General features: G+C 39.1%; 1 protein-coding gene across 3 annotated transcripts in view; it reads right to left on the reverse strand.

Moving 5' to 3' along the window:
• The window catches only part of SLC2A13 (solute carrier family 2 member 13), a 154,981-nt gene that overhangs the window by 34,816 nt on the left and 105,736 nt on the right, over positions 1-14,429 (reverse strand). For all 3 annotated transcript variants that reach the window (XM_068669741.1, XM_068669740.1, XM_068669742.1), the window contains 2 exons: positions 10,516-10,679; positions 6,200-6,320 (listed from right to left, as the gene is read on the reverse strand). In XM_068669741.1, the coding sequence (XP_068525842.1) occupies positions 6,200-6,320; positions 10,516-10,679 (285 nt within the window). The remainder of the gene's footprint in view (positions 1-6,199; positions 6,321-10,515; positions 10,680-14,429) is intronic.

Here is a 14,429-nt window from a genome sequence, read left to right on the forward strand (position 1 = left end):
CTGTCCTGCTGAAGTGACCCTCCAGATGCCAATGAAAGGTTCACAATTGCTTCTCCCCCTGCTGTTTAGAATACTCCACACTTACATTTGGACTGCCATTGTGTTTTGTGCTCTACATTTGTTAAATGACCTTGTAAATACAGCTTTCCTGCAATTCTCAGGGGTCTCTTAATTTGAGCTGCAAATTGCACCTTGCCACTTTTTGTTGAGTGCTTTAGTAGTAAGAGACCTTTGTCCAATACCTTTGTTCTGTAAGTGCTGCTGCTCTTTCTGTCAGATTATTGTATATTTTTTAGGCTGAACCTTGATTTCTGAATTGTTAATTTCAAGCATTTATCAATTTTCGCTTTTGCCTCACTTCTAGGAACCTTCAACTTTGCCTTATGCATTTTGTTATCCAATTATGGAAACTATATTAATATATTCCTATCATCCACTTACGGAAATACAAACTGAGCTTGGTAATATATTGTGGACCACATAGTTCTTTCCCAGAATTTCCTAATATCGTGCTACATGGGTAGCAAGAAGAGCCTCTCAGAGTAAGAAGACATTCACAAAGAAGGACGTTTCATGGTTATGTACTCTTTCCACTTGTATCGGATTCATCAGTCGCACTGAGCACATGCTGCACAGTCAGCCTGTGTATGTGAAGTAGTAGCTATGTGTGAAAATCTGATATACTCACAACACGTAAGACATTTTGCAAGTGCCTTCACCAACTGTCTTCTCCATAAAAGAAGTCGCACTGTTGAGTGCCTGCCGAACCCACCGCTCCTGCTCTGCATGATGCAAGTTTTCACAATTCTGAACAAGGTTTTCCTCGTAGAACTGTGGCAGTTCTACATAAAATATCATCTTAGGCAGGAAATGCCTGATGTAGGGACAGAAGGGCCTTGCAGTATCTTTTGAGGATTAGCAAATGCCACCAAAGAGAACACAAGCTGCAAATCACCACGGGCTGGAAGGCAATGTCACTTTGATTGTGCTCTTTTCTACTCTTCCCAGTTTGCTGTTTGTCACACTGGAAACATGTTCTAGGCTAGACGGATCTTTGATCTTACCTGGCATGCCCTCGTGCTTACTCTTTGCTCTCAGAATTGGTTATGCACACAATCCTCTACCTCCCCTACTTAATTTTTATACACAAACTCCAATTCAGTTAGCTATTAGGACCTTGTTTAAATCCGTCTCATGCTTGTGTTTGAGGTCTAGTGCTGTTTGCACGTGCTTCACTGCACCTCAGGCACGAAATCAAGTACTTCCTTATTCTCCCGATGATTCCTGTGTTGCTTCCAACACTAACCATTAAACTCTGATTAAATATCACTCTGCAAAGAATATGGGGGATGCTTTAAGTAGTTAAAATGCCTGGGAACTGCAAGATACTACTTCAAGCTGTCGTATCTGGGACACAGGAAATATGATATTTAACAAAGAATGAGAAAAACCCAGCAGGACTTCAGGAGCACTTTACTGCAACTGCAAGAAACCAAACTACAAAAGCTTGTTTGCTGGGCTCTACCGACAATCCTTTAGGTAATGTGTGTTTCTGATCAATGATGCCCATTGGGAAAAGCTACCTTTTATAATCACAAGACTCACACTCTGCGTGCCGTTCTGTATCTCACCACGCAGCTATTTGAACAGATCTAAGTCCCAGTTACATTCCTGTACAATCAACGCCTCGCATCTTCAGATCAGGCTCCTGCCCCACCTAGTCCACTGAGACTGTTCCTCAGTGACCTGTTCCTAGGAAAACTTTCAGATGAGTTTTAAATACTTACTCTTCTTGATATGCCAGCCACATCTGAATACATTAGTTCTCTCCAAACCTTCCTTAAAACCCTCTTTTCCAGAACTCTCACGCCTGAAATAAGCACGATGATTTATAAATAGAGCAACTGTTCTCAGCTTCTTGGTGCTTGCTGCTTCTGCTTTAGGCTTGAGTACTCCAATGGCTCATCCATTTTTCCTACCTACAATACTCCAGTAGAGGAAACTGCTCTCTACAAACCTCACTTTGCTTAAGTGCTTAGGTCCTCACGGCTACATCTCTACTACCATAAGCACCTTGACAGCAGACTGTGTGCTGCTGCTGACAGTCCATAAAAAGCATCCTGATCTACTTGTACATAAGTATCAATCATCTGTCTTAGATTACTTTTTTTTTTCTGAATTTATACTTTAGATGAGTAACTCTTCAGATTTTTGTATTTAAGTTGACGAGGGAAGTTTTTTCCTCAAATTCCATTCAAATTAAAGGTGCATGTAACTGACATAGTGCTGCCTGTTCCTTATGATTTTTAATTTAAATGACAAGTTTTGATTGACAGGAATAAGACACCAGCAAAAGGAAAAGCATCACCAACTGATATATCCTTACTATCTACTTAATAAATTTCATGACTATATTGAGATCACTCTACAGTTCTACAGCATAAGCTGTCTATCAGAATCTTAATTACATTTCCTAAGAGCTAGCAAAATTATTCTGAAAAGTTTCTCTCTTTACATATTCATGATCTTCTGAACTTAATAGCAGTAACAAATTACTATACTTATTATTGCAATCCTGAGTTATCAGAATGACCAGTAGATCAGCCACTTTGACGCTGGAAACATAAAATGAGAATCATATTATAAAAAACACTGGTTCTGTGATACAGCAACAGCATGAAGAATCCTGATGTCCAGTTGGCAGATACCTCAGATTTTTAATGAGTTAACTCAGAAAAATAAAGTACAATAGCTAATATACTTACTCTCTCTATCTTAAATGCATTATTAGTAGAATATTTATTTACTTGATGTATATTAAAGCTATTTAATACAGTAAAACCAGTTTTAGTTTCTGGGCTGAGCTTTTCATTCCTGGTCATAATAAAACATTTTTGCTAAATTCATAAAGAAAATACCTATTTCTGCCTATTAGCTTCCTTGAATATGATGTGTATCAGCACTAAGCACTGGTGCCTACATCTCAGTGGTGTGCAAGTACATGGTCAATGAGCTCAGGAACACGAACCATGTGAGGGTGACTAATTCAAAAACAAACAAGAGAAGCCTTGTGTGCCCAGCCCAGCTGCTGCTGCCTGGATTGTTTTAGTCGAACTCCGAAGACAATCAGATGGGGAAGGAACCTGAGGAAGTTCTGTACAGGTATCATTTCCCTAGGGTATGAGCCTCAGGGTTAACCTGAGATCCGTGCAGAAGATACCATTCCCACATCGCAGCATTACTTACGCAGCACAAGTTCACGTTATGTCTTGCACAGCTGACCAAATCTGAAGCAGTACCGTAAAAGAGGTAGACACTTGAAGGAAAGAAGACAAAAAGGCCAAGAATATGAGGAAATGGGACAATGGCTACTGTCCAAAAATGGATCATTTTCCCAAAGCAAGGTGTGGATGGTCACACCTTTGATTTGTTGAAGATTGGTAAAAGCCAGAATATGGTTACTGCATGTCCCCTAGATTTGACCTCTTTCTAGAAGCAGACAAGTCCCCCATAAAAAAGGGAACAAGTTTATGGAGCCTTGAGCAGATGGGAAAACGACTGGAATAGCCAACTCATCTGTTAATTTCCTGAATTTACCTCTGAATTTCTCTGTGGCTTTGAGGACAAAGGACCACAGGTATCCTTTTAAGGATAACAGATCACAGCTGTTCTACTGAATGAAGATCAAAGAAAGGTGGTCACACACTGCAAACACCTGTACCTTACCCGGGTTGAGTGCCAAAATTAAGTTTGATTTAAGGGTGGTACATGTGAGAGTGTTCACCTTGCTTTTCCACAGTGAGACACCCACCCAGGTCCACCTGTGAGGATGCAAAGAGACTTTCAGTGCTCAAGGATCCTGCTGGATCTGCGTTACTTCCATGATGTCCTTATGAATAAGGATTACATTTGATTTTTTCATGGATATACAGATTATTTTCTGACTGTTGCTCATCTATGATATTTTACTTCTTTACACCAAGTCAAAATGTTTTACCTGATATTTGCAATGTGTCTTATTGGTTTGTTTTCTGAAAAAAAAAAAAAAAAAAAAAAAACACGTATCTGTTTGCATGGCACGGCTCTTTCAGAAGGTAGCATTCAAGCCCTGGGTGCATTTCTCAGAACAGTGGCTGTGTTCTTCATTTGTCAGTCTGTTCTATCTTCATTGTTATTCCAGCAGCAGAAATTAATCTGTGCAGAGGAATACGGATCAAGGGAACAACAAACAAACAGACTGTTTGTAGTAGCTCTGAGGCTTCCATTATGGACACCCACGCTTACTCTAACCCAACAGATCTGCAAACATACAAAGCATTTTTACTCCGCACAGTATCACCAAAACTTCTGTCAGCAAAATACATTTTGACAATGTTCTTTTTAACTTGTAAATACGTTTTGGCAGAGACAAAGGAAAGTTATAGTTAGAAACATCCGCATCCTCTGAGCTGGTCATGCTGCACACAGGTTTAGAGACTTCTGAGACCTCTTCAAGGTCTGCAAGGTACAGTGCTAAGCAATGTAAGATACCAGCAGTTACACCAAAGTGAGCTAAAACATGGATAAAAAAGCAAGAGGCCACTGCCATTAATTTAACTCCACCTACACGTTCACTTTTATCTTTAATCTAAGAGAATTCTTTCTTTTTCAAAATATTCCCCAATGAAAATATTTAAATTATTTTATTGCTCTTTGTTAGAACATTTGGTTTTCTACCATATCTGTTTTTTCTCTCTTCCATGTCAGTAATCATGACAGGTTAAAGCATTCCAATAACTAATTAAATAACATGCCTTTCCTAGAACTGCTTTAATTTTTCACGGCTTTGTCCAGAAGTATGTGCTGAGCAAGACACAGTGAATCCAAGTTTGACTTGCTGTGGTTAACTGGAAAATGAAAATTGTGTCAAATAATTTTCTATACTCCTTAAGATGAACTAGTCATATTTCTTCTATGCAGTTTTATATACTGTTTCAGGTTATATAGTCACTTACGTTCATTAGATATCAAATAATGAGTTCTGAAAATGGTGCATCAGCTGTCTACAGACATCCCATCCAAACAGTTAAAAAAGTCTTAGGCAAATCCTTTTGACATCTTGCTATTAACATCATCTTATTCTTAAACAAGAACATTTGAAAGCTTTTTCCACCTTTTCATTCTTTAATTTTTTTGCTCGCCATTTGAGAAAGATGAATAGGCACATCTCAAAAATAGCAATATAGGTGACACTGGAGTGGAAAAGAAGGAAAAACATAGTTTTTGCAAGTTGCAATTCTCATATCTGGTAGTATCTAATGTTGGAGTTATTAGCATCTGTTTACACTCTTTTGAAAACCTTCCATCCCCTTCCCAGGGTCTGTAAAATTTCACCTCCTTAGAGACAATGTTCTGTCATATATGAAGCCATGAACCATATTTATAACCAATACCTCCAAGAAACTAGATGCCTACTGCTCATTTCTTGATATTTAGGTCTACAACCAGCACATGCAAGACAGATTTTGAACACAAATAAAAATTTCTTCAGCCACGTAGCCACTCTTCTCTCAATTAGGGCACTGGTGTTTTCCAGCATAACAGAATGTAAGAGCACTCACACAAGAATAAAAACACACAAAATATAGAAAACGGCACATTCCTAACACCTTAGAAGTAATATTATTTGAAACCACAACTGTATACAAAAGGAATGTTGTACCCACTGTAGAAAAAAAAGGTCCAAAAATCACTTTTGCTTGTAACTACCATTGTTCTAAAGATTTATTATTATCATTATTTTTCTCAGTAAAACAAAAGGCAAGGAAAACATCTTTTTGAACAGTTCATAGATGTTGTAAATGACAAATCTATGAGTAGACTAATAACAGCATGTATATTTTACATGTTACTTTTAAAATATTCCAAACTGTGTCTGCTATAAACTGCAGCAGGTCTGATATAACGGAGGAGATCTCAAGTGTGTAGTCTGGTGCTTAACTGCCTTATTTAATCCAAGAAACTCCAAAGGATTATTCAGAGCATTTAAGGAAAGAATCTAATTTTCTCTATTGAAGAAAGTAAAGATTTTAACTTTAGGTATTTAACTTAGTCCCTTGTACTGGACTGTGAGAATTCCATTACTTGCATGAAGCTGTAATACCCAATTAACTGGAAAAAAATCTTCAAGAAGACTGGATGAATGATCATGAAATCTCACCTGTATTTTGTGCAGGTAGAGTTTTGATGTGAAGGATCTGGTGGATTAAGTGTAACTCTTGGCGAGACCTGAGCTGATAGCAAAAATCCCGAAGCTAGGATAATGAGTGCTACAGCAGTACCTAAAAATACAGATAAAGAACAATGTGATACTCCTCTCCAGAGAACACGAAATAATTCTCTATTGAACCGAGCTATGCTCGGGAAAGCAAGGCACCCCATTATTATGCATACAGCATTTGCCATTATGCTGAGCAGTTGTGATGAGAATCTAAGAAAAATACCCTTTGCTACATCCCCATCTTGAAACGGGTTAGATATTAAAGTCAAGTACATTCAGTTTAATGTCCAGATATTAAATTAACAGGTCAATACTATTTTGTGGCATGTGGAATTGAAGACTGCATGAATGAACTGATATATTCTTCTTCAGTGTTGAAAATAATGCTGTAAAGGTAAAATTTAATAGCGACGTTTAAATCATCACACTTCCTCCCACTACCAGACTCGCAGGCTTTCCTGTAAAATAGAAAATAGCATCAGCTGTTTCATCAACTCTTCCTGCCTTTGTGAAATGAGAGAAATTTGACTTTTCATACAAATGCCACCAAAATGTGCAACTGCAATTTCTGAATTTCTTGTTTCAAACAGCACACATAACAAATCTGCGAGAGAAGAGCCCCCTCCATCTGTTAGCTCCTGACACCAGCAAATTCCTTGTGCATGGACAGGATTCATACTTTGTAAAACAGGTCATTACTAGAGCATTACATAGTTTTTCTACCTGATTTGTCACACACATAGAACATGCTGTATCATTTTAATTAAATTAATATAATTCATCACTATGAGTATTGCAACTAACCCACACTTGGACATCTTGAAACATTTACACCTTGCTACAGGATGAGGCATCTAATTCTATCCCCTATATCTATTTGTATACTTGCTATTTATGTGGCATATTTTGGGAGGTCCCACAGACCGTGTATATCCTGATGTACAGACAAACAACACTAAAAATACGAAACTAGTTATAACTTCGTTTGTAACTTAGTTTCTGATTATTTAATGATGTTTCCCTTACCACACAAAAATAGACTCACGTACATCCCAGTTGGAAGGCTGCACACATTTAGAAATGTGCAATGGCATAGCTTAATGGTTAAGGGCAAATGAAGAATGCTTTATTTAATTAAAAATACTCCTCAGCAACCCTCTGCTCTGTATGTTAGAAATTCTCAGAAATGCATCTCTGCAAATCTTTAAAAATGCCACTGCATTAAAAATATAGCATATCACTCTTGCCACTCTTTAAGAAATTATTCATTCTTGTACATGTTTTTTACTTGCTGGTTTTTACTGTTTTGGCAGTTTTGGGGCTGGGTCAGGGATGATGCTCTTAAAGGGAAAAACGTAAGTTTCCTAGCAGGCAAACCCATCAAGTGTATGATTATTTTTTTCTGAGGAATAAATAATATCTTAAGCACCAAGATACCATGAATGTGTCTGTGCAGCAGCCATGGCTAATAGGCATGAATATGCATGAACTGAAGATTATTGGACCACACATTTACCTAGACAGAAGCAACTAAGATCTTAAACTCAGTTACAAACTACTTGTGAGAAAGCACCTATCCACCATAAAATGTAATTTCAATTTATTTTAAATTGGGTTTTGTACTGCTATGACTGCTAGGCATGCTGACAATCCCAGCTTTCTGGGCAGGAATGATACTGCCTGCATGATATTGTACTAGATCTACTGTACTTTCTGTATTTACTGTACTTTCAAAATGCCATAAACCAGATTGCAACATATATTTAGACGGGACCTATAATCTTATTTATATTCATTCTAAATATGCCTTGTCTGTCTTTCAAGTTAAACAAACACACTAGCACGCAGTTACAGTCCCTCTGCAAATGTTTTATTTCTTTGGAAAAGTACAGAGTATATAAAACTGGTGAATGAAGCTTATTATATGTTGTCATTCTGTGGAAAGTTTGTCTAAGATTAACCAAAACATACAATTACAGTATGCCATTAACGGAGATGAAAAAAAGGTAAATACCCCAAAGGTAGTTTAGATCCTCTCTGCTACAAACAGAGATAAAAATTGACAAATGCCCAACTAGCACCATGCTTTCAAATTGCCAGTTGCTGAAGGAGTGAAAGGAAAACACAAATAAAATGGATACTGCAGTTGTGCCAAACTCTCCACATTTCACAATGAACAACTTTGAAGAAAGAAAAAGAGGAAAAGAAAGATGAAGAACTGTTGCCAGGATAAACTTGTAGCAGCCGGCAAAGGTAGTAGTTTTGCCCTTGTTTTATATAATGGGAAATTGGAGCATATACAGCTTGTCCAAAGACCAGAAAAATAGCCGGTGTAATAACTCCATGTGAAGGTCAATTTCCTTAGAAACACAGACCAAAATAGGGCATTAAAATATAAGTTTATCACATGAGAAAAGTCACTATTGAAAACAAATCCATCAGCAGATTCAGTAATTATCATTTTAGCCCTTTTGCTGAGTAAAGCACATCATACTCACCACAACCTAAGACTGTGTCAACCCTTGCATAAAAAAAAAGCCCTCTAAATAGCACAGAGAGATAACATGATTTCATTATTGTTATTATTCATGTCTTATTTTCCTAAAGCAGGGACCATAGGATGAAGAGCACTGTAAGAACACAGCATGGATCAACAGATGCTGCAGAGTGACAGTGGGCCACTGACCACAGAACAAGGAACATGGATATTATTAATAATTACTTTGTGTCCAGATATCATAAACAAATGACCTTTAACTGCATTATTCTCCTTTGTTAGTTCTGTGCCTTATTTCTATCTTCTCATCTGTTCCATGACTCATGCTTTACAAGACACGTTAGCATCTACATTTCAAGCTTATAACCTTTGAATATGTCAATGAGAGCCAGAAAGCAAGGAGTTCTCTGATTGTATGGAAAATCTGTGTGGAAATGAAACCTATATGATGGTTCCAGATAAGCAATGAACCCCTGAGGGGCTGGCCACACATACGAGGTATGAGGGCCTAATGTGTAAATACTGCATTCCAACAGAGTATAAAGGAGAGGCAGCACCCACAAAACAAGCCTAGGGAGAATGTCATGAGGCTTGCACTCCCCAGAAAGACATGAAAACACACATGTACCACAGGGAAAAGGTGTTGGGTACAGGGAATGGTGCAGGAGTCTGTATAGGACTACTCTCCTGTTGTGACCACATTTCTGAACTCAGATGACAAGTTCAGGAACCTAAAAACACTTTTGGATTCTCAACTCCAAATCAAGATGGTATCAAACACAGGTTCAAAATAACTAAAAAACACCAAACTGACTCCAATGTGCATCTTTTAATTCACCAGTTTGGGCGACTGTTTGAACCACAGACAACACTGCAGCCAGCGTTGGGCCTACACAAACGCATTCCACCGCTGTGAGCACAGACTGGCTGCTGTCCCTAGGGGTCTGCAGGTGGGCAGCGGCCTGGCAGGTGGTCCCCCCTCTGCCATGTCACATCAATGGCAAGTTGATGAGCTTTGCAGATGTTCAGCCAGGGCCAGGGACGTGCTTCAGCCAGAACGGGCACTTAGAAGGGCATGGGCCAGGTAAGCAGCAGGATGCTGCTGAGTGCAGGCAAGCTCTGCCCTTCCAGCTCCTAACAGGTGGCTGCATCACCGAGTTACAGTGTTTGAATATTTGGACAAAATGCAGAAATTCAGAATTCTGTGATTTTGTCCCTCATGCAAGAGACCAATTACAGTCGCATGAATGCAGGTAATGCACTGACTGTATTTCATTTGAACTAACTGCAAAGAACTGCTTTACTTTTTTAAAAATACTTTGATGGTTGTGTGATATGCTTTCTCCAGTAGTTCTTAATAAAATGTTCTGAATTCACATTAATGAGCCAGAAATTGCATATCGCAGATGTACGTGAGATCTAAAAACTAACCAGCTGTGAAGTTCCAAGCATTTGATTCCTTAGACCAAAACAAACAAACAAAAAAGTATAAAAAGCTAAGTAAAGGCATTATCAAACATAGCTTGAAAAAGAAACTGCACGTGAAAAAATAAGATGCTAAACCTCTATTTTTATAACTAGCTCTTAGCAGTGGTACTGTATTACTGTTCTTGAAAACCAACAGGATCTCAGCAAGGAGACAGGGGTCAACATCATTAGTTTGAAGAGGATTACTTTGATAAAATTAGCACTTGAAACTTTATCTTCATTTTATTCATGTTACCATGAGGCCTATCCAATTCACTCACGAAGCACTCACCTGTTAAGCTGCCAAGTGTGAGTTTCCGGCGACCCATCCTTTCAACAAGCCAGACTCCCACGAGAGTGAAAATGAAGTTTATAAAGGCTGTGAGGGCGGCCAGCCAGATCGCCAGCCTGTCGTCTTGAACTCCCGACATCTGCAAAATGGTAGCACTGTAGTACCTGCAAGACAGACACCGCTGATTTGAACTTGGCTCATATTGTACTTCCTGACTGTAAATCAAAACAAATAACAAATATCAAGTGTGACCTCCTGCATATGCAGCCCCACACTGACACCCAATTACTCCAGGAAATCAGGCATCACCAAGGCACAACTTGTGCTCAACTGAAGTTTTGGCTGAAGGACATCAAGAGGCGAACTGCCATTGCCTTGGCTGTTTGTATTTCCAATGGTCAGTCACATTCTGCTAGAAATGGGGTTTGCATTTTTAATTTAAATAAATCCGCACAGCTACTGCTTTGTGCTCTATTTTCTTTCTGCCAAAACGTGGGATTTCAGCACTCAGTGTACTGTCTAGGGAAAGACAGCTCAAAAATTGAATATGTTTTCACTCTCATTAAAGGTCACACAGAACTAATCTATGGCATCCAACACGTTGCAAGCAATCCTCCCAGACTCCCAGTTTTAGGTTTTGCAGCTTAAATGCCCTGCCGCCAGCTTGCCTGACACTCTCCACTGCATTACTTCTGTCTAGCCAGAACATGATCGTTTTGAAATGCGTTAGCACCACATCGCAGGAATGTGAATCTGCACCAAGCAGCAGAGTTTGACAGAAGTTTCTGTTTAATTTTAAAATGAATCCACCATTCCACACAAACGGGAACTCATAAATAACTCAAATGAACAAAATGAAAAGAAAATTAAAAAAAAAAAGGAAGCCTTCTATTGTTTTTCACAGAGATCAGATGAATACAGATATTGCTCCTGTGTTCTCAGGGAGAGCTCAATAAACCTTCAGGAAAACACGCAAATAGCTTTGTTCGTGTTGCATAAGCACTTTCCATCTTGTTCTGTTAATTTGTGCCGTCTGCGATACTGAATATTCAATCCCTCACATACCTAACAGCCCATTGGTTTCACGCAGTAATAACCATCAGAAATGTCAAAGCTTGGGTTTCTTTTCTTCCCTTGCTCAAAATGCAGCTTGCTTTAAATGCCACCCTACTGTCTTAATGCCCAGATGTGTTGCCCTTGGAAATTTTAGCATAAAAACATGGGGACCACTAAGCATAAAACATTTTTATTTCAGACCAGTGATGGACGATGATGGACATGATGGCCATGCCCATGATGTACAATAGGTTCAGCTGACTGCTTGTTAAAGCACCTGAGTCAGTTGAGACTCTACCAGTCATAAATTATGACACCGATGGCTGGATGTTACTAACTGCCCTGTATGCTGGGACAAGGTCTTTAGCTCCTCTTGGTTCCCTTTCTCAGCTCCTCTTCCTCACCAATGCTGCCATTTGAGGCTATACAAGCAACTCCTGGGGTGCAGCAGGAGAAAATCCCCAGATTGAAGCTGCTGGCACTGAGAACTTGGCGTCTCCACATCCTCATGTTTTAGGCCTGGCTCCGCGGACGACCTGCTTTCTAGTCACTGGAACATCTCTTCCATGCTCGTTTTGTCTGAAACAAAGAATTGCATCCTCCGGGATCACTGCAGCGGTGTGAATCTTGGGGAGATGGAGATTCACAAAGCATAGACGTGATTGGAATTAAAATGCTAATGTTCATGCGCCCTCACTTCTTAAGGCTCTCTAAATTAAATTGCTAACTGCTTGTCAAAACTTACATCATACTGCACTACTCCAGTCACCAAAAGCATCCAGGCAGTCTCTGATCTCCCAATACTGCTTTACTTTTTCTTCTTATAGGTAGAAAAATAACAACAAATGTCAAGACTTGGCCCGCTGACACCTGCTATGAGACTCCTATTTACTTCAACCAGACAAGGCTTCACGCAGCCACTTTTAACTCTACACATCTAAATCTTCTCAAAATCCAGTTCTATACTGTGAAGCCAGAAATTGCCTGTCGTCAGCAGCAGTGCATAGTGTGTTGATATTAGATAGTTAAAAAAGCAAAGAGTAAGGAATCGCTTGAAAGTGTGTTGGTCTACTTCCAGACCCATACGAACAGGCACCTTCCACATCCAACGCAGCTCCAAGTTGCTTTTTGCACCCACTGGTTATATATTCTCAGCTAGAAGCTCACCATTTATCCATAAATAAACAACATATTTCACTTCTGAGGAAAACAAAACAGAGGAATTTATAAACTGAAAATCCAAATGACACGCTAACACAGCTTGGCTGCTGGGCAACACTGGAGATGTTTATTATGGCATAGCAATCCAATTTCCAAAATTTAGAAGAATACTTGCATAGATTCTGATAAGCACTAAATACGAACATTTTTAATACCAACCTGTGCAGCCCTAACGGCCTATTAGTGCAGTCTTTTTAATTTCTTCCTGACAGGGAGAAAAACTGTGTGGTAGAAAAAGGTCAGGCTGTGATATTATACAACCACAGTAAATACGGCAGCTCCTATGGGGAATGCAATGTCAGTGACAAAGTTTGGCAGCCCTAATTTATTTTCTAAAATGTAAAGAAAATGACAAAAGCACGTGCATCTCCTTGGAATTTTAAAGATTTATCTTTATCTTTCAAAACAGATAAACACAGTTACAAAACCACACGAAGTAACTGAGTCAGATAAATATAAAAGATTTTAATATGGATCATCTGCAAGGATGTCAAAACTATAATGTTGCTCTATCAAGAACAAAAAAACAACTGAGGCATTTCCACAGTAAAGAATACCCAGACTAATCTTTCTATGACATATTTATACTGAAAATGTGCAGTATAGATTTGAAGCAAATTATCGCCCTCACTTTCCTCCCTCACCTCCTGTAAAGAGTCAGGATTTTTATAAAGTGACTATGTCTAATGTTTGAAGAAATGGAGAATGCTCCCTTCGAGCAGGTCTTTAGATGATTCGAAACACATCAGGCCCCAGGTCAGCTTATTCAGCAGCAGAGGAGATCATGCCAGGCTTGGGAGCTCTCAATCAAAACCAAAAAAAGCTTGTGGATAAGCTGCCAGGTTGTCTGCATCACAGCTTTGATTGCCCCAATCTTTCAGGAGGGGCTGCTCCAGCCCATCTGTTATATCTGACAAAGTTTCTGTCTAATGATGTCAGCTTTTTTGGACAGAATTTGTCATTCTTCTAAAATTAATGAATAAATCTAAATAACCTAGAAGTACCTTTCAACATCTTAAAAGCATTTATTTTACATTGTTGCTTTTAAGAAAATGAAGATATAATACCCTGGCACTGGTTTGCAAGGGCTGGTTGAATTTTTCTAGCACAATACTTTGGAATTCACTGTCCAACTACTCAAACTACTCGGTCCAAGAAAAACAGTCCCCAGAGATAATGAATCCCTCCATCTTTTTTGCAACTCAGTTGAAATAACACAAAGCGAAATGGCAAGTAGCGCCATAGCCAAGAAACAAATGATTAAATGTTGAAGGAGATCCAAAATGGTGGCAATTTCAACAGATGTACACACTCTTTTTCTGCAATTATGCATGACCTCTCCTTGTGCTCTGTCAGGTCATTTAATGTCACAACTACCGGACTAAGAGAAACAAAAGTAATCATAACAAAGCACAACCCAGATTTACAAAATGGTCTTGCTTCTACATCTTGACATTGTTTCTCTCCTTCTTTAGGGAATCCTAAAGCTTATTGCCACCAAGTTTGATGATTTCCAGCACAGGCACTGCACTGGACCAGGCACCAGGCTGCAGCGTTGCACGGACAACACAGTGAGGGCACCGCAGCATCCCCTCCCCACACAGCTGGCTGTCAAAACCTCTTTTCGGCTACAGCCC

Source organism: Anas acuta, chromosome 1, assembly GCF_963932015.1.
Source record: "Anas acuta chromosome 1, bAnaAcu1.1, whole genome shotgun sequence".
NCBI lineage: Eukaryota > Metazoa > Chordata > Aves > Anseriformes > Anatidae > Anas > Anas acuta.